General features: G+C 43.4%; 2 protein-coding genes across 3 annotated transcripts; one reads left to right on the plus strand and one right to left on the minus strand.

The window, feature by feature from the left end:
* Positions 1 to 577: 577 nt before the first annotated feature.
* On the minus strand, positions 578 to 4798 carry LOC9271391 (wall-associated receptor kinase 1). The gene is made up of 2 exons (XM_026021626.2): positions 3776 to 4798; positions 578 to 948 (listed from the first exon to the last, which is right to left on the minus strand). Exons 1-2 carry the CDS (start codon positions 4728 to 4730, stop codon positions 800 to 802), a joined length of 1104 nt encoding a protein of 367 aa, XP_025877411.2. The 5' UTR covers positions 4731 to 4798; the 3' UTR covers positions 578 to 799.
* Positions 4799 to 15545: 10747 nt separating this feature from the next.
* Positions 15546 to 25410, plus strand: LOC4325722 (putative wall-associated receptor kinase-like 16). 2 transcript variants are annotated; one of them, XM_015774104.3, is made up of 4 exons: positions 15546 to 15755; positions 19015 to 19943; positions 23333 to 23491; positions 23938 to 25410. In XM_015774104.3, exons 2-4 carry the CDS (start codon positions 19064 to 19066, stop codon positions 25164 to 25166), a joined length of 2268 nt encoding a protein of 755 aa, XP_015629590.1. In that variant the 5' UTR covers positions 15546 to 15755; positions 19015 to 19063; the 3' UTR covers positions 25167 to 25410. The 2 variants fall into 2 exon arrangements, with proteins under 2 accessions (XP_015629590.1, XP_015629584.1); XM_015774098.3 differs by having other exon boundaries at positions 15549 to 15755; positions 19020 to 19943.
* Positions 25411 to 25759: the final 349 nt, after the last annotated feature.

Consider the following 25759-nt stretch of genomic DNA (forward strand, 5'->3'; position numbering starts at 1 on the left):
ATTTCTGTTAGGAACTCTGTTTAACACATGATTTGAGGTCAACAATGCCTCCCCCCACCATGCCTTAGGCAGTCCCGCGGTGTCCAACATGGCATTCACCAAGTCAGTCAGTGTGCGGTTCTTCCTTTCAGCAATCCCATTAGACTCGGGAGAATAGGGAGGCGTCCTCTCATGTATGATGCCATGTTCCTCACAGAATAAGTCAAACTCGTTCGAGAAAAACTCTCCACCACGATCAGACCTAAGCCTTTTTATCTTTCTGTCAAGTTGATTTTCAACCTCTGCCTTATAAATTTTAAAATAGTCTAGAGCCTCGTCTTTCGTTTTCAACAAGTACACATAGCAAAATCTAGTAGCATCATCAATCAATGTCATGAAATATCGTTTTCCACCCTTCGTCAACACCCCATTCATTTCACAAAGATCTGAATGTAGGAGTTCTAGTGGTGCCAAGTTTCTCTCCTCGGCAGCCTTGTGAGGCTTGCGAGGTTGCTTCGATTGCACACAACTATGGCACTTAGAACCTTTGACAATGGAAAACTTAGGAATTAAACACATGCTGGAAAGCCGAGACATCAAGCCAAAATTAATATGACATAAACGTGAATGCCAAACATTAGCCTCATCATCCACACTGCCACAAATATGGTTCACAGACTTATTGCAGAAATCAGAAAGGGAAAAGCGGAACAGGCCTCCGCACTCATAACCTTTACCAATAAAATATCCATGTTTAGACACGACTACTTTATTAGACTCAAAAACCAACTTAAATCCGTCTCTAGTCAGACGGGAGCCACTAACAAGATTCCTGTCGATAGAAGGGACATGCTGCACGTTCTTCAGCTGCACGATCTTTCCCGAAGTAAACTTCAGATCTACCGTGCCAACACCATGAACAGAAGCATGTGACCCATTCCCCATTAGGACGGTGGAACCCCGTGCGACCTGATAAGAAGAAAACAATAAGATGTCAGCACAAACATGTACATTGGCCCCAGTATCAACCCACCAATTAGTAGATTGATTAACTGAAAAAACAGTAGGTAAATTACCATACCCGCTTCCATCTCCAGTGTTGCCAATGGTCACATTAGCAGACTTAGAAGTCTGCCCTGCAGGTGCCTTCATCCCCTTGCGTTGTGGACACTTCCTAGCCAGATGACCAACTTGGCCACACACAAAGCAAGTCCTCTCATCCTGATTAGGATTGTTGTTGTTCTTCTTCTGCTTCTTGAAGTTGGTGGTCTGCTGAGCTTTGTATTTCCCCTTGCTCTTGTTCTGGGCCTTGTGCACAACATTGGCACTGGACTGCCCACCATCGCCCTTAGACGCGGCATCTTTTTCCCGAGCTTTCTCCTCAACATCAAGAGACGCAATCAACCCCTCAACGGAGTATTCCTGTCTCTTGTGTTTGAGTGCAGTACCGAAACTCCTCCAAGATGGAGGTAGTTTTGCAATAATGCACCCGGCCACAAATTTGTCGGGTAAGACACACTTAAGGAGTTCGAGTTCCTTAGCCATGGTTTGTATCTCATGAGCCTGTTCGACTACAGAACGGTTGTCAGCCATTTTGTAGTCATGAAACTGCTCCATGATATACAGATCATTGCTAGCATCAGTAGCACCGAATTTAGTATTCAGTGCATCCCACAACTCCTTAGCGTCGGTCATATGCATATACACCTCGACCAGACGATCGCCAAGAACGCTAAGAATGCATCCCACAAAGAGAGTAGTGGCTTCCTCGAATTGCTTCTGCTGTTCAGCAGTAAGAACTCCTTCAGGTTTGCCAGTACTCACCCAGAAGCATTTCATAGCTGTCAGCCACAGAGTGACCCTGATCTGCCATCTCTTAAAATGCACACCGGTGAATTTATCCGGCCTCAGTGCATCGGCAAAACCAGCCATAGTAAAATCACAGTGCCTATAATAAGGTTTTTGGATTGTTGAGATTATGGGCATATAATGATTTAATTTATTCCATAAATAAGTCATGACATTACAGATGAAAACTAGCATGAACGCATCATTAGATCTACACATGTAAACTACGCAGAATAACATGAACAGATCAAATATGCGCAACATATTGAACACGTACCGAGGTGACGAAAAGACCGGCTGCTTGGTCGAAACTTTTCGCAGGTGTCTACGAAGGCACGAAACACGCGAGCGAAGAGGAAGGCGAGCCGTCGCGAACGAACAGGGAGCAGTCGCGCGAAGCGCTTCCCAAAAACCTTATTGCCGCCTTCTCCCGGTGCAGGACGTCAAAGGCAGAGGTTCCGGAGACCTGCTCTCCCGATCGCTGGTGCACGCCGGCGAGCGGGATGGAGTAGTCTACGAGCGACGGCGCAGTACAGAGTAGGAGGCAAACCCTAGATTGATTTTCGCATTTATCGCGTGAAGACGGCGGGTCGGTTTATATAGAGAAAGGTCGCTTGATCAGGGCGCCCGCACGATCTCTACTGCGCGTAACCGAACCGGATAAGTCGCGCGTAACTTATCCGGACTCCACGCCGTTTGCACGCATCGGATTTTTCGGAACGTTTCCAAAACAAAAACGAATCCGAATTTGCAGCAAAACAAAACTGCAAAAAGAGGCTGCATCTGCGCAAGGGTGAGGAGCCAATTTTTCGGACCATTCGACGCGTACGTCGTGCACGCGCGCCGCCTGCCCAGGCCAGGCCAGGCCAGGCCAGGCGAGGCGAGGCGAGCGAGCGCGCGCGTGTGTTTCCCCTCTTCTCTCCACCACACATGCTTCAAGTGGCTAGGAGGGCATCCTCCCTTTTAAGGAGGTCCCCCTCTCCTAGAATAAGCAAGGTGGTACTAAACTCCACATGCATGCCATCCCATGAGGTGGGCTTTTGTGATTTTCCAAAGAATTAATCTTCGAGTGGGCTAAGACCCATTCATTAATTCCAACACCCACTGCCTATCAAACCAAATATACACTACACGAGAGCTCGATGTACGTATACATAAACCATTCAAAATTTCATTGCGTATCGATTTGTTAAGTTGTTTATTAATTTCATATATTGATATGTCATTATTTTTCGAATGATAGCGTATTCACATGAGGGAAAAACTCCCACATAAGGATTTTATCACGACTGTTCAAGAACAACTGATGGGGTTCATCAACGAAGAAGTCCTTAATCCCGATGGTGAATTCTACTACGACGGATCGACAATTCGTAACGTCGGTCCTTCCTCTTCTGACGTAACGCAGGCGTCGAAGTCATAGCTATAGCTAGCGAGCAAATGAATTGTACTATACATGCATGTATATATATATATATATTTATATATGTACGTACATTTACTTTAGAGTTAATATATATTTTGGTAACATATATGTACATAAAATGTTAAGTGCTTTAAATTATAAATATGTGTGTAATATATGTATTTATACATATATACATACGCATATATATATATATATATATATATATATATATATATATATATATATATATATATATATATATATATATATATATATATATATATATATATATATATATATATATATATATATATATAATCAACCATGCAGCAAACAGGGCCATGCAAATAAAAAAAATGGTACATAGATCTTTAGTCCCGGTTCGTGTTACCAACCGGGACTAAAAATCGATCTTTAGTCCCGGATTCGTAGTCCCGGTTGGACAACCGGGACTAAGGGGGGTTACGAACCGGAATTACAAACGATTTCTCCACCAGTGGGAGGTAGTATGTTTGTAAGTAAACATGCAGTTAGAGTTACCTTGGTCGCAGTCACCGTCGAGGTAGGGATTGCTATTAGTATATTTGATGCATGCACAACGGTAGCCTCCATTTTCGTCATCCGCATCCAAACATTTGTTATCACCACAAGCATACCGCTCAGGATCCTTCTGCGCTATTGTACAGTTTGGTTGGTCTGCGATAAAGGTTGATAGGTACGCCGAAGTAGATGCAACAGTGGTTTCATTTATCTCATCGGAGAGGAGATCTCCTATTGTAAAATTGTAATGGTAGGTCGTACTCTCTTCTGATAAGAAAACCTTGATAGTACTAGCATTAGCAACTTGGAAAGGCTGCGTTGCTTCTCTCTGAGTGATGGAAACTCTGAAAGCCCGGACAGGTCTCCGGAAGGTGACGACGCAGCAGCCCATGCCACTGCAAGCTTTCCCCTCTGCTTCCTTGTGCATCATCGCCATGTCAGTACACATGCTGAAGCAATAGCCCAGCATATCTTCCGTATCAGGGTCGACCAAGTAGACCTCAATTCCGCAACCGACAGCCACCAAAGCATAATAATCCGGCCCGATGCTAAGGATTCTCCCTGGGGACTCCCATGTCCTGTTGTAGGTGCCGAGCACACCCGGTGTGGTGGCTATGTTGAAAGAAACATAGGCTTGAACATACCCATCTCTATATTGATCCACGATCTTGGTGGTGGTGGTGTTAGTGTTGGTGGCAACACCCAATAAGAGGAGCTTTGGGGGTTTGGTGGAATGGTCGCAAGTGAGCTCGAAGCCGGGGCGGAAACAGCCGGCCCCAACGCCGTAAGGATAGGAGATGTTGGCGCCCCCGCAGGATTTGAGGCAGTGAGCAAGCTTGGCGGCCGTGGGAGGCGCTCCTGATGCAGCCTGCATCTGCATGGCGGCCGCGATGACCAGACACATGAGAACGAGGAGGCGCATGGCGAATAGCAGGGTATCAGCAGCTGCACTCATCCACAGCCCTACACAGTGCAGACCAAGAGATATTTCTTTACTGCTCCGGGGTGAACTTTCAGCCTTGTATATATGCCAATTTTACGGATGACTCTCCTCCATATCGGAGGCCCAAAGTTTAGTCAAGTCAAGCCGACGTGACTGGGGCGGCAATCATCTCAGTACTGTCTCAATCTAATTAATGTGCAGACTTGGACGCTGCGATATCACCACATAATCGAATGATTTTGATTTTTCAAGTTGAAACTGTTTGCAGTTCTGGAAGAGATTATTCTCTACCTTTAGAAATTTCTAGTAATACAAAACTTGCGCCCATGCTAATTATCCATAGACATACGTACGAAAAGATAGAAACTATTTCGATTGCAATATCGTTAATTACTAGCCGTGCTAACTCCGGCAAGTCTATTAATTATCTTCCCCTGCCCAATCACGTTAAAGCCTGTCAGGGAAAGCTAGACAGCAAGTCTATACGATGCAATGCAAGCTAGGCAGCGGGATGGAAAGATTTCCACGAGTCCAATTCAAAAGAGAGAAAACGTACGTATAGGTGGTTCGTTCTGTTCTCTAATTTGAAGTTAAGCTAGGTCCACGAAGCCACACGAGATGTACGATTCGCATCGAAACATCTACAGTAAACACTTAGATATCGCAGTCAACTTTTTCAATCGTAGGATCGGTCATAATTCACGTAGCAGAACGTCGGATGATGGAGAAGGTACGTGGCAGCTACATTAATACATATATAATATTTTTTAAAAAGAATCAAATCTTAAATTTGAATTTGTACATTCGTAATGTCCATATTTAAGATTAAATTTTCTTTAACAAAGGGAACTACAGAAATCGACATCGGTGCTGGTTGGGAACCCCGCATAAGTATCGGATTTCCCAACCAACACCTAACAGGCGGCACTTATGTGAAGGAAAATAGGTATCAGTTTAGGAATCGGCACCTTTGAGGTTCAATGAAAAGCTAGCTCGATGCATCGGGCTCGAGAGCATCCACCCCACGTCTACCCCGAACAAACTCCCAAATCGAGCGCATACTAACAACGAACTCCTAAATCAACATCGCTGAACAATGAATCCACAACCAAATCGACATCATAGAACAATGAATTCACAACCAAATTGACATCACATAACAACGAATTCACAACCAAGAACAAGGCCGATGTAAAAGGATTGAAAGCTAACGCCACCGATGCTCACTATCACCATCAGCCAGATCCGCTGTGAGAGAAGCCGACGCTTCCGCACATCCGCCACCGCCGCCTCCTGATCCACCTGCGGGAGCAGCAATCTCCGCCACCACTGGTCATTGAATCCACCCACGGGAGAAGCCGGGCCGCCGCCACCCGTCGTCGCGCAAGCGGGAGAAGGCCGACGCCACCGTTGCTCAGCATCGCGGGAGAAGCCGCCGCCACTGGATCTGCCGCGGGAGAAGCCACTACCCGTCGTCACGCATGCGGGAGAAGCCACTGTCACTCGTCGTCGCTCACTCGGGAGAAGCCTCCGCCGCTCGTCGTCGCGCACGTGGGAGAAGCTGCCACTGCCTGTTGTCGCCACCACCGCCCAGAGAGGAGTGCAGATGTGATGGACGGAGAGGAGGAGGGGGAAGGGCGTGGGGGAATGGAGTGGAGCGGAGGGGAGGCGGGCCGATGAGGCGAGGTGGGGAGTGCGAAGAGGACGAGGAGAAGAGGAGGTAGGGGTGAGAGTGTTGCTGATAAGGCTGGGTGGCGAGAGTGGTGTGGATAAGATCGAGCCGAGCGGCTCGGCTTGGTTTATGTTGGTGCCGGTTTTTAAAAAAAACTGACATCTACGATACTATAGGTGTCGGTTTTAAATTAACCGACACCTATAATATATATATTTTTTGCGGAGACATCTATAATATATTAATAGGTACCGGTTCTTATAGAAAACCGACACATATAGTATTGGTTTTTTTAATAGATCCGACACATATAGTTGCTGAAAGGTCCCGCTTCCATATTTTCTCACACCGTAGAGGTGGGAAAAGTACTATATGTATCGGTTGTAGCTATTCCAACACCTATAGTACCGATCTCTATGTGTTTTTTAAGTAGCGGGAGTACTACGGAACAATTAATTATTTAGTTAATGGGCATGGTTGTTCAAGGTCATCGCTGAAGATCAGCACGAAATTTACTCCTAGCATCTATGCCAATGTCCAAGTAAATTGATATTCTCTCTCAAACTCAAAGTGTAGCTTAGCTCCCATTACTACGCAACACCATATCAATGCCGGTTTATGAAGGTCATCAATGCTAGCTTTTGAACATGACCTTTTGCACCACAGGTGAGGAAAAGCTATCAGCGTCGGTTCCAAAACCAACACTGATGGGTTTTCATCAGTAAGAAAAACAGCACCGAGGATTTTTGTGATAGAGGTAGTTTTAGAAAGAGTGATAATGCAATAGGTCTAAGTGTAGTGGCTTTTCTTTTTAATCTATATATTAGTGAATATGTTGCATTATAAATCATATGAAATTATGAATCTTGATTGTTTACTTGAGCTTAATTGCCATATCTTTGGTTCTTACTTATACTAAATGCATGCTTGTTAATTAAATGATGAATTTATTTCATTTGTTTTGCAACACATGTCCTTGAATTGCCATATAAATATTTCAAATCTCTATGAAATAAAAAGCTGAATTACAAAACTAAGAAGAAGAAGAGATACAAAATGTGCATGTTTTCAAGTGAAAGGGAAATTTCTCTCTTTTAGAAAGAGGGAGAAATTTTCTTTTGAATTTTTAAGCACTCCGATGTTTTTTACCACTTCTTGATTTTTATTTTTTTAAAACACCAAAACAATAACATTTTGATGGGTTTACTAATGTGTTTATGAAGGGGGAGATTGTGAAATCAAATTAGTGTTTTGATTATTCATTTATGATAGATAATTGGCATGTGATCGATAATTGATTTTGATATTTGGTGATTATTGGTGAAGTGGTCCTCTCTACGTGGAGCCGGTCGGACCTCATAGGTAAGGCCGGTCGGACCAGTGTGGTATGTGCGATCAGACCAGTCAACCCGACGGTCTGACCAACTGGATTCTGATTAGGGTCGATTTTTGGTTGTTTATTTGATACTTATGATTATCTTGTGGTTATGATTTCTAGATGATTTTTATACGTGTGTAATACTATTGTCTGCTAATGTTGAGTCAAATTGGGAAAGAATTTGTGCTCGGATATAGTTTCTTGTTTGAGTCATGTGTAGATGTGCCTTGATGTCTCAGGAGGACATTGCCGGGATGGATCGGGAGTCAACTTGGCAGAAGATGACACTTGAATGTTTGGGATATCATGCTGATGGAACGTTTGGGACACCAACCTCCCTCCCTGACCATGCTCTGGCCACTACAGCAATGAGAGCAGAGGTCGTCCAGGCCTCCAAGATCCTTTTTCTCCTCGATTTCATCTCCAGCTGCAAAGAAGATGCTATCTCCAATCGTCACAAGGTCGTCTTCCAAATATCTCTCACGTTCCATTCTGTGATGCACAGCATGCCTAAAAACATTGATTTAGTCTTTCCTCCGTTTTCACCCGTCGATCAACTGAAGTCTGGAACGCGACCACGCCACCGGAGGTCTCTTCGGTGCTCCGGTCCCTCCGGAGGCTGTTGATGGCGTCGTCTGGCTGCCATGTTCCCGTTACCTCGGTTGCGTTGATTCTGGCCGAATCGCTGCCGTGTCCCCTAATCACGTACTTGTGCATGCATATGCCAGATCGAGCGGTCATCGCCGCCATGGAGTCCCCTCAAGCCGACGGACCATTTTCCACGCCGCCACCGCCAGCCGGACTTTGCTGGGCTTCGTGCCAGGTGAGCACCGGGAAAAGTACACCGAAGGTTCCTCAACTTGTCATCGAGTTACAAAATCATCCCCCAACCGCAAAACCAGATACCGGAGGTCCCTCAACTAACAAAACCGTTCGCTTGAGGTCCTCTGATGGTTTTGAGCCCGGTTTTGTCTGACATGGCGGGTGAGAGCGTGGGCCCCACCTGTCACTACGCCAACTCATCTCTCTCCCCCTCTTCTCTTCCTCATCTCTCTCTCACTTCTCTCCAATTCGATGGAGACGCGGGCAACGCGGCTGTGGTGACGGCGACGACAGGCGACGCGGCGGCGGTGGGGGGAGGAGCTGCGAGCAGGCAGCGGAGGAGGGGCGACGGGGGAGGAGCAGCGTGCGGGCTCCCCCACTGGCCGCCACCCACAAGGCCCACGAGGCGGCGGCGGGGGGAGGAGCTACGGGCAGGCGGCAGCGCGCGGCAGGCGGACCGGGCGGCGGCGGGCGGAGCGACGGCAGATGCACCCGCCGCACAGTCCTGCCGGAGGACCGGGCGACAACGTGGGGAGCAGCCGGCCGGCAGAGCAGACGGGAAGCGGGCAAGCACGTTGCGGAAGAGGAAGATGGCGCCGACGGGGAGCGGGATGGGGAGTGCGAGGACGCCGCCGCCGTCGTCGTCCATGGCCGTAGATCTCGCGCCAGCGCCCTCAACGGTGTGGCCGGCGGGAGTGTGTGAGCGTTTCCCCTCTTCTCCCTTTCTCTCTCTCTATCTGTTTTCTCAGGACGGCGACGGGCGACGCTGTGGGGAGGAGGGCCGGCAGGCCGGTGCGCGTGGCCGAGGGCGGCGTCGTCACCGAGCTCGACCGGCCATCCCCATTTTCTCGCCAAGGAACACGCAAGAGGGGCGGTCGCCGTTGTCGGTGAGCTCCCAGGAGCTTGGGGAGTCTGACGGTGGTGGCTTGCCTCAACCTCCCAACGAGCTAGGGGACATCGCGATGGCACGACCCGCGGCTCTTCCGCTGGTTGGAATCGAAGCTGAAGCATGCGCAATCGCCGGAAGGGACCGCTTCCACATCAGTGTCGGTGTCCAGTGGCCGTGGTGATGACGGCGGCGGGCAACGTCAGCGCCCACATAGGAGGAGCTGGCTGCTCTGGTGGCAGAGAGTGCGAGGAACCGCCGCCCGCGCGCCGCTCCTCCCCGCCCACCCCACGCAGCTCCTTCCACCGCCGCCTATGCCCGCCGCTCATGCCCAGCTAGCCAGCTGCTTCCCCGCTGTCCGCCGCCCGCACCGACCCCGCTTTGCCGCCGGCCGCCTCTCCCTTCTCAAGTCGCAGTCGCAGCCGCTGCCGCCTCCTTCTCCTGTGTCGTCGTTGCCGGACCTCCTCCCCACCCGCTAGCTGCCTTGCAGAGAGGGGGGAAGCGAGAGAGACATGAGGAAGGAGAGAAGAGGGGAAGAGAGATGAGCTGGCGTACTGACAGGTGGGGCCCACGTGGGGTCCACGCTGACTCACCCGCCATGTCAGACAAAACCGGGCTCAAAACCACCAGAGAATCTCAAGCAAACGGTTTTGTTAGTTGAGGGACCTTCAGTATCTGGTTTTGCGGTTGGGGGATGATTTTGTAACTCGATGACTAAGTTGAGGGACCTTCGGTGTACTTTTCCCGTGAGCACCCAGGACCTCTGTAAGTCCATATGCACCCCAAAACTTTCCACCGCTCGCCACCCCGCCGGAGATTATTCCGGTTATCAGTCTGAGCAAGATATCACCACCGTTGGGTGTGCAATGGGCTTGTGCATATTTTTCATTTTGGCCGCATCGTCTAACTCGCCCACCGCTCGCCGCCGCCGCCGCCGCCAAGCTCGCTGGCGCCCGCGGCTGCTCTGCCAGACTCCACGACAGGTGGGCGCGGATCATTAGGCGCTAAGGACTGCAATTAGTGATAAGTTTTAAACATCAAGGAACAATTTGTAAGAGTGCAGTAAATGACATGTGAGACCAGGGACTTGATTGGAATAACAGAAAACTACAAGTACTCTTTATAAAAATGGTTTTAAACATGTGGGAGGACCTCGAGTACTAATTCAAGAATGCCAGAGGGCCTAATTGCATAACAGCCAGAAACTGACCAATGGACCCCCTGTATTTAAAATCTGGGAAATGCAAAGAAAATAACTAAAAGATTTATTGTTCAACTGAAAAATGGAATATATTGTAAAATCCATATAAAATTCATTTTATCTCCATTTGAGGTGAACCGAATTTCAGTAGATTCTTCAAATGATGCTCTTTAATGTGGTAGGATAAAACTAGGCACTTTCAGTAAAGAATATACCGCTAAATATTTGTGCAATAAAATAATTACTAAAATGCAACTACAAATTATAAAATTCATAGAAAATGCTCTCTAGCTCCAAATGGACTGAAATAAAATTTGTTGGACCCAACTTTAATTCTAATAACTACTCCCTCTATCCCATAATATAATAAGTTTTAGAGTTAGACACGGTTGTTAAGAAAGTAGGTAGAAGTGAATGGTGGAGGGTTGTGATTGGATGAGTAGTGAAGATATGTAGAAAAAATGAATGGTGGAGGGTTGTGATTGGTTTTTGTTGTATTATGTTGCTTTAGTTATTTTGCAAGTGATGTATTTATTTTAGGTTGAGTGCTATGGGATTCGTTGCTTCTTCATGACGGTTGTATTAGGGGCATATCCCTAATCGGTTTACTTGTGGGAAATGGGTAGACAAGCTTCCACCGAACTCTGAATATTTGGCTTTTTAGCCTATGTATCTCTAGTTAAGTTATAATATGAATTTAGTTATTTATCCTATTGTTATATAAAATTGCTTTTGGTGAAAGTGTCAGACTAGCCCTTATCCTAAGACCTAGTTGAGTATGAGTACGAGTTTTGAGCAATTGAGATGATCGTGGAATATAGCATTATTATGGTCACTGTCTCCTGAGATATTATGTAACACATTTGGTCACTGTCTTCGAGTGTTTTGATGAGTATTTTTAGGTTGAATTTGACTAGCAAGCTATCCGATCGAATATCTCCCTTGCTCATTACTCAACGCTTTGGGTTTTATATTATGTTTGGTATTTCACATGCCAGATCAGCGATGAGGTTGGATAGTTATAGTTTATTTTGGTTTTATTTGAGACATCATCCAACTAAATAGTCTGTGTTGTCATGCTTAATAGCCTACATAATATATAGCCTGGTTGTCTTGATATCCCTCCTCGTGGTCATACCATGATACATTTGACTTCTCTGCAGTGCTCATCTCACGAAGTTGAGGGTGGGACGAATGAGGAAGATGCAGAGTGGAAGGAGTCGAAAACTGCGAGTGGTGGGAGGAGGAGGCGGTGGGAAGAGGGGGACTAGGAAGGCAAAGAGAGCGATAGACAGAGAGTGCAGATAGTGAGGCCTAGAATCAATTTCCCCCACACGGCTTAGCTCAATTTTCTATGACAGTTCATCATAAAACAAACACTAATAGTGGTTTTTCTGTGCCTATTTGTTGTGCAGTCATTAGTGTCGGTTTTTCCCTGCCCGGGGTGTGCACATGTTCCGGGTGGCAAAAAAACCCTCTATCATTGCTTGTTAACCAGCTGTGAATATATGTTGCACATCTGAGCGTGTTATATAGAAGTGTATCTTCAGCATTCAAAATATGTTTCAGAATATAGTTACTCCACTTTTTAACTTCTCTCTAATCTCAATTTAACATAGTCACATCTAATTTAATTTATCCACCTACTTAATTATCTCAACCAATCACAACCTTCCTCATGTAATTTCATTCCATTCCTTAAGCCTTCTAAGAATGCAAAGAGGGAGCAGTGTATAGGTACTATAATGAAAACAACATACCCAATGCATGATGTTTATTAATCGATCCTACATAATTATTCCTTTCATCGATCCTACATAATTATTCCTTTCATCGATCCTCTCACTTTCTCTCTCTTCTCATAATGCAATTAGTCATCATCTATTAGATCATATGAGTGGCGTAGCCAGATATATTTCCTTGGGTAGTCCTAGTTCACAGGTCCACATCACATACTAAATTTTTTTAACACCGTAAACATGATATATATAAGTGAAAACTTAGTGAAAATATAATAAATATGTAATAATATTGTCTTATAACATGAATAAGTGGCTTACTTAACAAGCTATACAACAGCACATTCACTAATTAATATCAACACATTGTATATTCAGTTATTTACTTATTCACATATTCATTAATCACAAATCTATTTTTGAAGCCATTATCTACAGAGGCACAGAACTGCTGCGCTAATCAACTAGAGGAAGAGAAGCAGAGGCATCTGTTCATTACCTTAAAATACCTGCAGGTGAAGGCCATTGCGTTCCACTGGAATCGAAGCGAAGGCTGCGAGGCTAGGGGCCAGCAACCGAGGTGACGAGCGCCGGAGCAGGAGCAGGAGCGGGGGGCCGGCCGGGAGCACCAGAGTGGGAGCGGGAGGTTAGTCGCTTGGCAGGCCGAGAGCGCCGGAGCAGAGACAGCGGCGGAACCCGCATCCTGTCGTGCGGCGCCATGAGGACGGGCGCGGCCGCGCAGGCCACGCGGCGCAGCGCAGATGGCAAGCGGCTGACTCACGGCAGCACGGCGCACAAGCGGCGGTGGCGTGGTGCGGCGCACAGCGTCACCTCGTCGGCGACTCGGCGACGGCGCGTGGGGCGAAGCCGAAGGAAGGGAAATAGGGAGTAGGCTGTCAAAAAAGCTAGAGGCTCGCGAGCAGCTCGAGCTTGGCTCGTCCTAGGCTCGATTCGAGCTCGGCTCGATCTTCAAACGAGCCGAACCCGAGCCTGAACAAAAGCTCGCGAGCTTTACCGAGCCGAGCTCGAGCTTTTGCCAAGCCTGGCCGAGCTTGACTATTTATAGTTCATATTGCATGTTCACCTTATTAATATAATAAACTAATAGGGACTACTGTATTCTTTCCGATGAGTTCGCAACTTATATCTCTTATTTTTCACGTGCACGTTTTTCAAACTGCTAAACGATACGCGTTTTGTAAAATATTTATATAGGAAAAATTGCTTTAAAAATTATATTAATTCATTTTTCATGTTTTTTACAGCTAATACTTAATTAATCGTACGTTAATTTATCGCTCCGTTTTACGTGCGGAGGGGAAGGCTTCCAAACCCCTCCAAACACAGCTAGGTGGTATTTAGAACTCATGTAGGTGAATATGAAGATGAAGATTAAATGTTTTACGTAAAACAATGTGGTATTAATGTACGATAAATTGAGTTTTAATTATTACAAATTTGCAAAATATATTTATCTAATATTTTAGAGCAACTTCCATATAGAAAGTTTCTTATTAACAAACCGCTTAGCGGAATGAAAAGCGTGTCACGAATATCAAAATTTTCATCCAACTTAGGCCACGTTCGTTTCTCCAATAAAAGTTTCGTTTCTCCAACAAAAGTTGGATGAAAATTTTAATATTTGTGACACGCTTTCCAAACTGATAGCCTTCGTTCTTTTGAGCTTACGGGCTTACTTTTTTAGCGATATATGAAATTGGGTGACTTTACTATATTAGTTAAGCATTAACTACTGCAAACTTAAACTATAAGTATTTGAATATTTTAGAAAAGCTTTATGTACATATATCATTCACGGTTTGTTTCAGCTTAGAATTATTATGATCTGGATTATTAGTAATAATCTGAAACAAACAGATAGATTATTGTGATAGATTATTACTCTCACTGTCCCAAAATATAGCAACTTAGGATGGGATCATGTCCAGATTCGTTGTCCTAGGATGGGTCTCATCTCATTCTATTCTAGGTTGCTATATTTTAAGACAGATGGAGTATAATCTATAAGCTAGATTAGTATAATCTGATAATCTCCTCTAAACATGCTTTTTTTCATAATATTGGGTGGCTAAAGATTCACTATCCTTATTCTACCATGATCTAGAGAAACAAACAACTCATAGTTTATTCTACTATAGCTTATTATAATCCAGCTTATAGTAATTTGGCTCAATAATCTGTATTAGAGGCTCAGAACTGAGGACGATGTAATATGCTCATCGTGTAAGGGACAATATGACACCTAATATGCTCGTGCGGATGATAGCGAATTAAGGAAGAGAGCCACGAAGAGATTGCTTTGGGTACAAATACGAGAAAACATAGACGAGGTGAAATTAAATGTCGTATTACCATTTACGTATCTAAGTTTTTATTGTATTAATTAGTGTGGAGATTAATTCGTGTAACTTATTTGGTTAGTTTTTTTTCCGAGCGATGTTCCGGTTCTCTCTATTAATAGTCCTGTACTATCAATATTATTAGGGGTAAATTATTAATTTACTAATATAATAATTAGTAATTACTTTGTCATTTATATTTTTTTCCCAGCTAAATCGATCTATGATCATCCATTATGTTGGCATCGCTCATATTTCATCGAAAAAGAAAACAAAAGTATAGTCACTACTAAATAACGATTATACTATTTTTTTCTGATAATAATGCCCCTCCACATTAACTGGGGTGGTAGTATAAGTAGATCTAAACCCTTTGGTCACTATTAAATAATGGTTTGTGTTGTTCTACTACCAGTAAAGATCACCGTATTGAGCCTCTTTCTTTTCATGAAACCAATTCATATGGGTTTAAGTTCTATACTTGATTCATATGCTCTCATTCATGACTAATTATTTTTTTAATGGTATACAACGTATATGTCACTAGCGAGATGATCGCGGTGACTTTTAGTCACCGTAGGTTGAGTATACGTACATTTTGAGGGTCTGTTTCCCAAAAATTAGTGTGGAGACCTGCAACTTGCAAGCTGCGTCAACCATTGTACATGCATCACTGGAACTGGTCTAGCCTGTCATCAGTCTGGTGAAATGTCAGCTTCGCAGTCCTGTTTCTATTTCCCAGTTAACTTCCTTGGGCCTACTGGATCGCAGCGAAGAAATGGTCCTGCAAGAAAACTGAGTCGCGCTTACCAATCCATGGCTTCAGGCTTGTATTTGGAGGTGAAGTCGAGTTGCAACTTCCTACGAGACACCTCCTAGATCGCTCTGGAGTCTGGAGTCTGGACCGAGGGCCACAACTACTCTCATAAATCATCAGATTTCATATATAGTTTCTTCATCATCCAGTTCAGCCCCCAAGGTATATACACTAATTCATCCGAATTATACGATTTATTGCTGCTCCTCTCTCTTCTCTCTTCCCGCTGTGTTCATGCAAGATTAATCGGTTCCTCGTACTGCTAAAACGCTACTTTCTCCGTTTCGCATTACTCATATTTATATATATGTTAATAAATCTAGACATATATGCGTGTTTGGATTTATTAATATTTATATGAATGTGGATAATGCTAGAAAGTCTTATAACGTAAAACGGAGGGAGTAGCTACTAAAAGCCTACTAGTTCCTGGACAGGATTGACAAGGTTGCAGCTTATTAAGGTGCCCAGCCGATCGATCGCCTAGTTTGGCTGCGTACGCTGCGAGTCCTGAGAAGAGGCCGGGTTTAGAATATTCGAGCCGATATAGCGTTAAAAAGTTTAGTGGTACTGCAGTCTAAGGAGATCTTAGGATTGCAGCCAATTCTTGTCTTACCAATTATTTGGTAGTTTTGAATAGTACTTGTTAAACCTTACCAATTACTTGCTCTATCCCTAAATATTTAACGCCATTGACTTTTTTAAACATGTTTGACCATTCGTCTTATTCAAAAATTTAAGCAATTATTAATCTTTTCCTACCATTTGATTCATTGTTAAATATAGTTTTATATATACATATAGTTTTACATATTTCGCAAAAGTTTTTAAATAAGACGAACGGTCAAACATGTTTAAAAAAATCAACAGCGTCAAACATTTAAGGAAGGAGGTAGTATTTGCTAATTTTGAATAGTACTTGTTAGTTATTTGGATTGAGATCAAATCTTAGCAATTCAATAGGGTTAGAAACAATAAAACCGTACCAAAATTTTTGTAGTGGCAAATAATAATGAGTACCCCGTTTAATATTATAAGTCATTTAAGTTTTTTTTAGTACTATTTTCAACATAAAACAAATATATCATTAAACTATATCCAAGGTTAGATTTAATGGAACTAATTTCATATTTTAGATGTTAATTTTTTCGATAAACTCGGTTAAAGTTTGACAAAAAAAAAAGTAAAACGACTTATAATATAAAACGGAGGTATTATAAACGGAGGGAGTACTTGGTAGCTAGTACTTGTACGGCCCAAATGAATGAATTACATATTAGAGAGTTGATATGTTTTAAAAACATTCTCTAACAAAATGCTGATAAATATTTTTTTATATTTCTTTTTTGGGAAAAATAACGTGTACAGCATGCTTTGAGTTGGAGAACTTTGACCGAAATAAGACTCTTAAAGTTCGTAGTCACTAACTTTGGCAACCACACTACATGAATCAAAGATGCCAATGAATTTTTCTGAGGTTGACCTAGGATACTCGAGATTGCAAGATTTTTGTTGGGATATGTGTAGGCTACAATAGCATAAATCAAAATTTTCTATCGCGTAAACCAGGAACCAGGCAAGTATTAGATCATAGATCGTTACCACTCGATGCGCTGCGCAGCGGAAGAAGACGCTGAGAAGTCGAAGGAACTCTCGCGAAGTAGCGCGCGTCGATGTAGAGGAAGTAGTCGATCACACCGGCTCGACCTTCTCCTCCTCATGCGTTCTTCTCGCCGTACTCCTACGCCGATCAGCACCGCAAACCAGCGGCGCCTCTACCGGTATCCACACGTACAGGGACGGAACGCCACGCGTAGATGTGCTAGCACCCGTACGCGGCTAGGGTTTTGCTCGGGAAGGGAGTGGCGGCTAGGGTTTCTCACGTGATGCGATGCCTCCGCCGGTCACACCCCTCACGAATATATAGGATCCATCACTCGAGCCTCCAAGGCCCGTAGGACTCCTATTCGGATCCCTATCCGAATTAAGCTCATATTGGATCTCCATCCAATCCCCTTATTCTGACCCATTAAGCGTGCGACCCTGTAGGTTCATGTACACTCGGTTGTAATCTGAAAACTCCTTTTCGGTCCATGCATCAACAGCGGCCCCTAGCAGAATGTATTGACCCATCGGGCATACATAAAGATCATATCGGCTGAACCTCTAGTGTATACTTGTATGAACCCATTTGCCTCACGATATCGATTAAGCTTAAGGCTAGATATGTGCCATCCTCTAATAGCTCAATCATTCACTTGAACCTGTGATAGATTATATAACTTGTGATTGATTCCTCAATCACCTTTGGCATGGCCATGCACTTCCATAATCTACAACATCGAGGGGCCCAGAGATATCTCTCCATAGGAGGGGCAAATCCCATCTTGATTATCCATATCCCACTACATGTTTCATAGCATACCCGAAAACTATTTTTATAACTACCCAATTACGGAGTAGCGTTTAGCAGTCCCTAAGTAAGCTACTACACATGTTGGAAATCATGATAATCTCAGGTCTAAGGATTCAACACCAACATTAAATGAAATCACTGATGACACAACACATATGGCTCTTGCAGTGTCTCATGTTGGGTCTATCCAACAACATGTTCCCCAATATGTGTCCACATTATTAATTTGGTATCTCTATACCATGATCCATGAGATATGATCATCAATTAATACATGTGCTGATTATCTAAACATATTTGTTCCACATATGATATTTGATCAGGGATCCTTTAGAAATAGTAACAAACAAAATAAAGAGTCTCGTGAAAAAATCACATATTCATTAACCAATAATGAGTTATCTATTCCAAGGAACAATATCGGATAAATATGTAAATATAGTATGTGATATAATCATCTCTATGATTGCCTCTAGGGCATATCACTAACAATTTTAACATTGAACTTTAAGGGTGCCTAGCTTAGCTATTATATTTGATACATTTGCGACATCATATATTACTTGAATGAGCATGCTAAACTATATTGCATTAAAAATACATAAGAAGTTCAGATTAGCAATACCAGAGCAGATAAAAGAACCCATAGAAAAAGTAGTTAATCATTCCTTTTATAACTTAGTTGTGTTTGAGTGACTGGTTCAAAAGAGGCTGACAAACAGTAAACTTATTTGTGGAGTGACTGTTTCAAAAGAGGCATACAAACATGAACTCAGTACTAGCAACAAACCGACACCATTATTACTAACATTATAATGGTGATTTTGACAAAAGAAACAAAGAGATGCAATATATATGTAACTAAATAAGCATAAAGAATTATATGAAATTTTACTACTTTGAAATATACCAAGAGGTTAAAACCAGTACTATAGTTTCTTTAAGCCTTAAACAGTTCACAAAAAGTGAGTTTTTAATGTGTGTTTTTTTTCTGTCCTGCTTTAGCGCAGAAGATACAATACTCTAGCAGCACCAATGTCAGAGAAGAAATAATATGTCCCCAAAACTACTTCTCAGTGTTGCACTAGTCATGCTGCATCTAGCGTCTATATCTGCGCAGCCTAACCCTTGGTGCAAAAAACAATGTGGTGATGTCAAAATCCCTTATCCGTTTGGCATTGGCACTGGATGTGCTATTGGTGAAGGCTTTGAGATCATTTGCAACAGGAATGCTGATGGAATTGACCAGCCATTCACCGGTAACATCGAAGTTCTAGACATCTCAGTGGTTTACGGTCGAAGCCGAGTATTAGGCTCCATCACCACAAACTGCTACAACTCCAGTACAGGATCAGCGAATGTCAATTCCTGGTGGATGGATTTATCAACATCGCCATACCGTTTCTCTGATGCGTACAACACGTTTGTAGTCATTGGGTGCAATACGCTCGCATATATCTACAACGGACTGAACAGAACATCATATACAACTGCATGTGCATCAGTGTGCGGAGGACCAGAAGACCTGACAAATGGTTCATGCCTCGGAGTGGGCTGCTGCCAAAATGCCAATGCCATACCCAAGGGTTTAACTCGCCAAGATATCTATTTGTATACTATTTACAATACTTCAGAATCAGATAGTTGGAAGTTCAACCCATGCAGCTATGCTGCACTGGTAGAAACAGAGTCATTTAGTTTCAGCACAGAGTACATAACTACCATGAGGTTCAATGATACCTATGAGGGGCAGCAGCCGCTAGTGCTGGACTGGGCAATAGGAGATGTGTCTTGCGAGGTGGCGAAAAACATGACTTCATATGCATGCCATAGTGGGAATAGTATTTGTGTGGATTCGAAAAACGGCCCAGGGTATCTCTGCAACTGCTCAGAAGGGTATCAAGGAAACCCTTACCTCCCTGATGGATGCACAGGCAAGTTTTCCTCTTCACTCTGCAATTCCTTATCCTTATATCTTCAGTTCAACGAGATCTTGAATGATGTACTTAGTGATTATCTTAAAGGTGTAAATTTAAAACCATCATTTCCAATGAGCAAGGTGATATGCAACAAAAGGGACGATACATCATATATAGGAGGAATTAGTTCTTTTTTCTATTAGGGCCATCACAAAAAAAATAAACCAAAAACGTCACATCAAATGTTTGGACACATGCATGAGGCATTAAATGCGGGAAAAAACCAATTGCACAATTTACATGTAAATTGCGAGACAAATTATGTGTCCGTATACTTCAAAAACTTTACACCCAAAGAACTAAACACACCCTAGGGTGAAGAAATTGAAGGCACATAAATCCAGGTTGAAAAGAACCTGAACCTAGACTGCATGTACAATATGACATGCTTGATTTTCTCTCAAAAGCTTTCACACAATCTGAATAGAGGTGCATATATAGGGATAAGAGCAAGTTTAATAGTATAGCCCACTACTAGCTCCAATTCATTTATAGCCAATCTAATAGCTAATTTATATAATAGTTGCTTACTATACTATTAATATATATATAGTCCCACCTGTCATACATACATTGCGTCTTGGAGTCCGTGCTGTAGCTGGCTACAGATCTGTAGCCCGCTGCTTTTCTCTCTCATCATTTATCTTATTAAAATATGTTTATAGCTGGCTAATAGTCTGCTATTGTATCTGCTCTAACACGGCATGCGCATGGATATTGAGGTAGACTTGGTTTATGAGTTATGCCACCACCCAATGTCTTCTTGATTCCAGATGCATTCGAAAAAAATGAGGTAGCACATATGGACAATTAGGAAGCTAGACATATATAATACCATCATACAATGTTGAAGGGCTAAACGATTTTGAACAATAATTTAAAATTAAGATCAATAGAAGATTTTACACTCTATAGCTTATCATATTTTCGCTTATGCTTAAGCTTATCAGCCAAAATTTAAATTTTCAATCTTAAATTTAAAGCTGATTTTAAGGTTTATTCATCGAAGTTTATATTTCAGCCTTTACTTTTAGATCGCTAAGAACACGTATATAAAAATTTTATTCACAAATTACTTTTTATTTGTAAATATGTAGTTTCGCACTTCCGCCTATTCCACAAATAAGCGAAACGATGGGGCTTATATATACTTCTTAATAGAGCAGATGATACAGTGAGAGCATGAGGTTCACTTCCATTCCTTTTCCATTATTGTTAGGAAAAATTATTTTGGTGGGAAAATATTATTTTCTCCTAATTCCAGACAGAATTTTTGCATGTAGCGTCATTTCACAGTTATCAATCAGTAATAAAACTTTCCAAATTTTTTTCACACAACTTTTAGTCTTTAAATGAAGGAGTTGATGATAGTGGATTCTACACCAATTCCAACTACATATCATTTGTGCGAACATATATGCGAATGTGTACATGCTATCTGTAAGATTTATAGAAAAATCTTGTATTATTGCATAGGGAAAAGTCCGAATTACTCCTCTAAACCTAAAAACCAGACATCTTTCACGCTTGACTATTAATATCGGACAAAGACCCCCACCCCCCCTAAGCACTGTTTTGGAGCGGTTTTGACCTGAGATTGCATAGGTGGCATCTACATGGCAATTCAGTCAACTAAATAAATAGAAAAAAAATCCATGGCCTCACTTGTCATCTCTCTCCCTCAAAATATCCCCTCCCCTAACCTCTCTCCCCTACTCTCTCTCTCTTGGGGAGACGCTCGCGGCTGCGAGGGAGCCGGGGGGGGATGTGCGGCAGCGGACGAGCCGGGAGGCAAGCGTAGCGGCGGGGCAAGCCGGGAGGCACTCGTGGCGGCGGGGGAGTCGGGAGGCGCTCGCCCTCGACGCCCCCTCCGCGCCCCGACTACCTCTGCCCTCGCCCCCGTCGGCCGCCGCCCCGACTGCCTCCGCCCTTCGCTCCCATCGGTCGCAGTCCTCGGCTCCCCCTTAGCTGTCCCAACTGCTTCCGCTCTTGCCGACGACGGTGGCTCCCCTTCGCCGCGCCGACTGCCTCCACCCCACCCCCGTCAGGTGTCGTCGCTGACTACCCTCCGGCCCTAGAGCTGCCCCTCCTCCCCACTGCATCTGCCCGCCACTATTCTCGAGTCCCCCTCCGCCGCCCTAACTACCTCCACCCTTGCCGATGACGGCAACTCTCCCTCCGCTGTCCCGACTACCTGCATCCATAGTGGAAAAAACCGGACCGGTAGATGACCCGGTCACCCTGCTGGTTCACCAGTTTGACGGTCCAATTGTGAAGCGGCCGGTCAAACCGCGGTTCACTAAGTACATGTAATACATGTATTTCCATACTAATACATACATCCAGCTGGTAGGATGGCTACGGAAGTTTGCTTGTAACCAATTGACCAGGGGTCGACTCCCCACCTAGCGCCGGCAAAAAAAAAAAATCAAGCCTGCGGACATGTATGGCCCAAAACACACTAAATGGGCCGTCGCGTTGTGTGGCCCATTCATTCACTGACTTGTATTAGTCCAGTCCGAGCGAAGGAGGTTTATTGCCCGGTTCATTGCAAAACCGGCCGGTTCAAGCGGTTCAATTGCATATCTGGTCTTTCTATTCGACCGAACTGTGCCAACCTCTGGTTTTGGTTTTTTCCGGTTGAACCGCTGGTCCGGTCCGGTTTTTTACACTAGGCCTGTGCCCCTGCCGATGACGACAGCTCCTCCTCCACCACAACGACAACCTCGGCCCCACCCCTGTGGGCCACCGTGGAGGAGGCGCGCCGGCGGTTACGTGTGTCTTGCGGCGGAGGTCGACGACGAGCCGCGTGCCGGCGGCCTCGAGCTGCCTCCGCCTCCACCCCTATCGGCCGCCGGCGCTCCCCCTCTGGTGAAAGAGAGACATGGAGATGAGGGGAGGAAGAAGAGAGAGAGGTGAGGGGAAAGAGATAGAGAGGGTAAGAGACTGACAGGTGGGCCCCGCTGATTTTTTTAAAAAAAAATTGCTGACTGGACTATCACGTAGGATTAAAACCACTCTGGTTTAAGTCAAGGGGATAATTTGTCTGGTATTGATAATTGAGGGTGAAATATATCTAGTTTTCGGGTTTTAGGGGGGTAATTCGTACTCACCCAATAGTTCAGGGGTGTAATTCGGACTTTTCTCTATTGCATATGAGCATTCATATATGGTCAATTTGGATTCGTATAATCATGTCTATAAGTTTTACATTTAAAGATAGCTATTTATCTATTGTGTTTTAAATTCTAGACTGATAGTAGTAAGGATCCATTGAAGCATTTGATGGACATGATAGCTAATTTGCAACGATTGATTGGGAAATATTTTTATGTGTAATGCAGATGTCAATGAATGCGAGCAGAATCCAAGTCCATGCACAAAGGGTGAAACTTGTCGCAATACAATAGGATGGTACTATTGTTCTCGGCCTTCTTGCCCTCTGGGAAGAAAGTTGGCAAGGGAAACAAACACATGCAACCCAGACATCAACCTTATCATAGGTAAATAGCTAGAGGTTAATTAGGAGCTTACTCTACTTTTTGCAAAATAGGTAAACTGCGCCTGCTCCTGCAACTCTATTCTAGGTCAGGAAGATAATTCATAAGCTTAGTTAGTAATAAAGTGGTCCCTTATGTAAATGGTACATATCTGCCCATGTGCATGGTATCATAAATCACAAATGCAGAAATGCTTCAATGAATGAGCAGCTACAAGCACACAAGGAAAAAAAAAGGCACAAAAGCATCTGAACCGCAGAGCATGAAAGAACAAAATGGCATGAGCTTGCTACTAGGCCATGCCAAGAATCTGAAAAGGAGAAGACAAGAGAGTAATATAATAATATCTGTAATTGTAGTAATAGTAATGCTACTGCTGCTACTAATAACAGTAATAAATTGTAGTCCATTGACATGCTAATGTGTGGAATTAATTTTACATTATACAGGTATCTGTATTGGCTCTGTTGCTCTAGTGATCACCATTTTCTTCATGCGTTTGATGTTTGAGCGAAGAAAGCTTACAGATGTCAAGAAAAAATATTTTCAGCAACACGGAGGACTGATATTATTTGATAAGATGAAATCGGATCAGGGACTTGCATTTAAGGTGTTCACTCAAGCCGAACTAGAACATGCAACAAATAAGTTTGAGAAAAGCCAGATTCTTGGACATGGAGGACATGGCACCGTGTACAAGGGTATAACAAAGGATAACATTACAGTGGCAGTTAAAAAATGTGCATTGATTGATGATAGGCATAAGAAGGAATTTGGTAAAGAAATGTTAATCCTTTCACAGATCAACCACAAGAACATTGTTAAGCTGCTGGGTTGCTGCCTTGAGGTGGATATCCCAATGCTAGTGTATGAGTTCATCCCAAATGGAACATTATTTGATCTTATTCATGGCAAGAACCGTACGTTTCATATCCCTTTTAGTTCTCTCCTAAGAATCGTCAATGAAGCAGCTGAAGGGCTTGCATTTTTACATTCCTATGCAAACCCACCAATTTTGCATGGCGATGTGAAAACCTCTAACATCCTTCTTGATGAGAACTACATGGCAAAGGTGTCAGATTTTGGAGCCTCCATATTAGCACTAAGTGATGAAGACCAATTTGTGACAATGGTTCAAGGGACATGTGGCTATCTAGATCCGGAATATCTGCAAACATGCCGATTGACAGACAAGAGCGATGTTTACAGCTTTGGTGTGGTCCTTTTGGAGGTCATGACTGGGCAGATGCCATTGAAATTTGAAGGTCCTGAGATTCAGAAAAGCTTGTCATCAAGTTTCCTACTGGCAATGAAGGAGAATAATCTTGAGGCCATGTTGGACAGTCAAATTAAAGATCATGAGAGCATGGAACTGCTAAGTGGGCTTGCAGACATAGCTAAGAAATGCTTAGACATGTGCAGTGACAATAGGCCATCAATGAAAGAGGTATCTGAGGAGCTTAGCAGACTACGAAAATTTTCAAAACACCCTTGGATACAACGTGATACTGAGATAGAGAGCTTTCTCAGTGGACCATCAACTAGTAACCTAGAAACTGAGCACAGCTATCTCAGTGGACCATCAACCAGTAACTTTGAAATCGAGCACAACACCGAGTATAGAAGGAAGGATGAAGAAATGCCCATAAACCCAAGCACTTCATACTTTATCCGGTGAAAACAAATTGTTACAAGATTGTACTCAAGCATTTCCACTTTCGTCCTTAACCTTATTCTGTCCAGTTCGCTGGTGATGTTTTATATTGCAATTAGGAATAACTTCTGTTTGGTTGCATAATTTGTCACTGTATATGCTTATGATAGTTGACCATGATTAAATCTATAGTGAAGTAACTATTATGCTATATACTTTTTTTTAAAAAAAAGTATAATGCTATATGAAATAAGTCAGTGTCAGGACATATTTGTGGCCAAAACATAACTCTATTTAGTATGTAACTCATGTTAATGTTCCTCTAAACAACTTCCTAAAAATTCTTGAACACTCATTAGCTTGGTGTCTGAAGAAGTTTATGTTTTCCGTTTATTCCGAAAGTGTTTGCTGAGTTCCTGGGTTCAATCTTAAAATTAGGAGTATGATGTAACACAAAGTAACTTACTTTGGGGGTGGTCTGGTAGTTTAAAGATGCCATTCTTGGCAACAATTTAAACTACCTACAGGAGCTGAGAAGTCTTCAGATGTAGCTTCTGTCGTTGTGCATAATCAGCCAAATCTACCGCTCCCGCACGCAAGGAAAAATTGCAAACGAT

Source organism: Oryza sativa, chromosome 1, assembly GCF_034140825.1.
Source record: "Oryza sativa Japonica Group chromosome 1, ASM3414082v1".
Taxonomy (NCBI): domain Eukaryota; kingdom Viridiplantae; phylum Streptophyta; class Magnoliopsida; order Poales; family Poaceae; genus Oryza; species Oryza sativa.

What these genes read in the sequence shown, in the direction of transcription:
- LOC9271391 (XM_026021626.2), bottom strand. Translation starts at nt 4,730, where the DNA reads ATGAGTGCAGCTGCTGATACCCTGCTATTCGCCATGCGCCTCCTCGTT. An exon ending in CGACGGTGACTGCGACCAAG is followed by an intron (nt 949 to 3,775) that starts GTAACTCTAACT and finishes TCTTCTTATCAG; the next exon opens with GTCGCACGGGGTTCCACCGT.
- LOC4325722 (XM_015774104.3), top strand. Translation starts at nt 19,064, where the DNA reads ATGTCCCCAAAACTACTTCTCAGTGTTGCACTAGTCATGCTGCATCTA. An exon ending in CCTCCCTGATGGATGCACAG is followed by an intron (nt 19,944 to 23,332) that starts GCAAGTTTTCCT and finishes TGTGTAATGCAG; the next exon opens with ATGTCAATGAATGCGAGCAG. An exon ending in AGACATCAACCTTATCATAG is followed by an intron (nt 23,492 to 23,937) that starts GTAAATAGCTAG and finishes TACATTATACAG; the next exon opens with GTATCTGTATTGGCTCTGTT.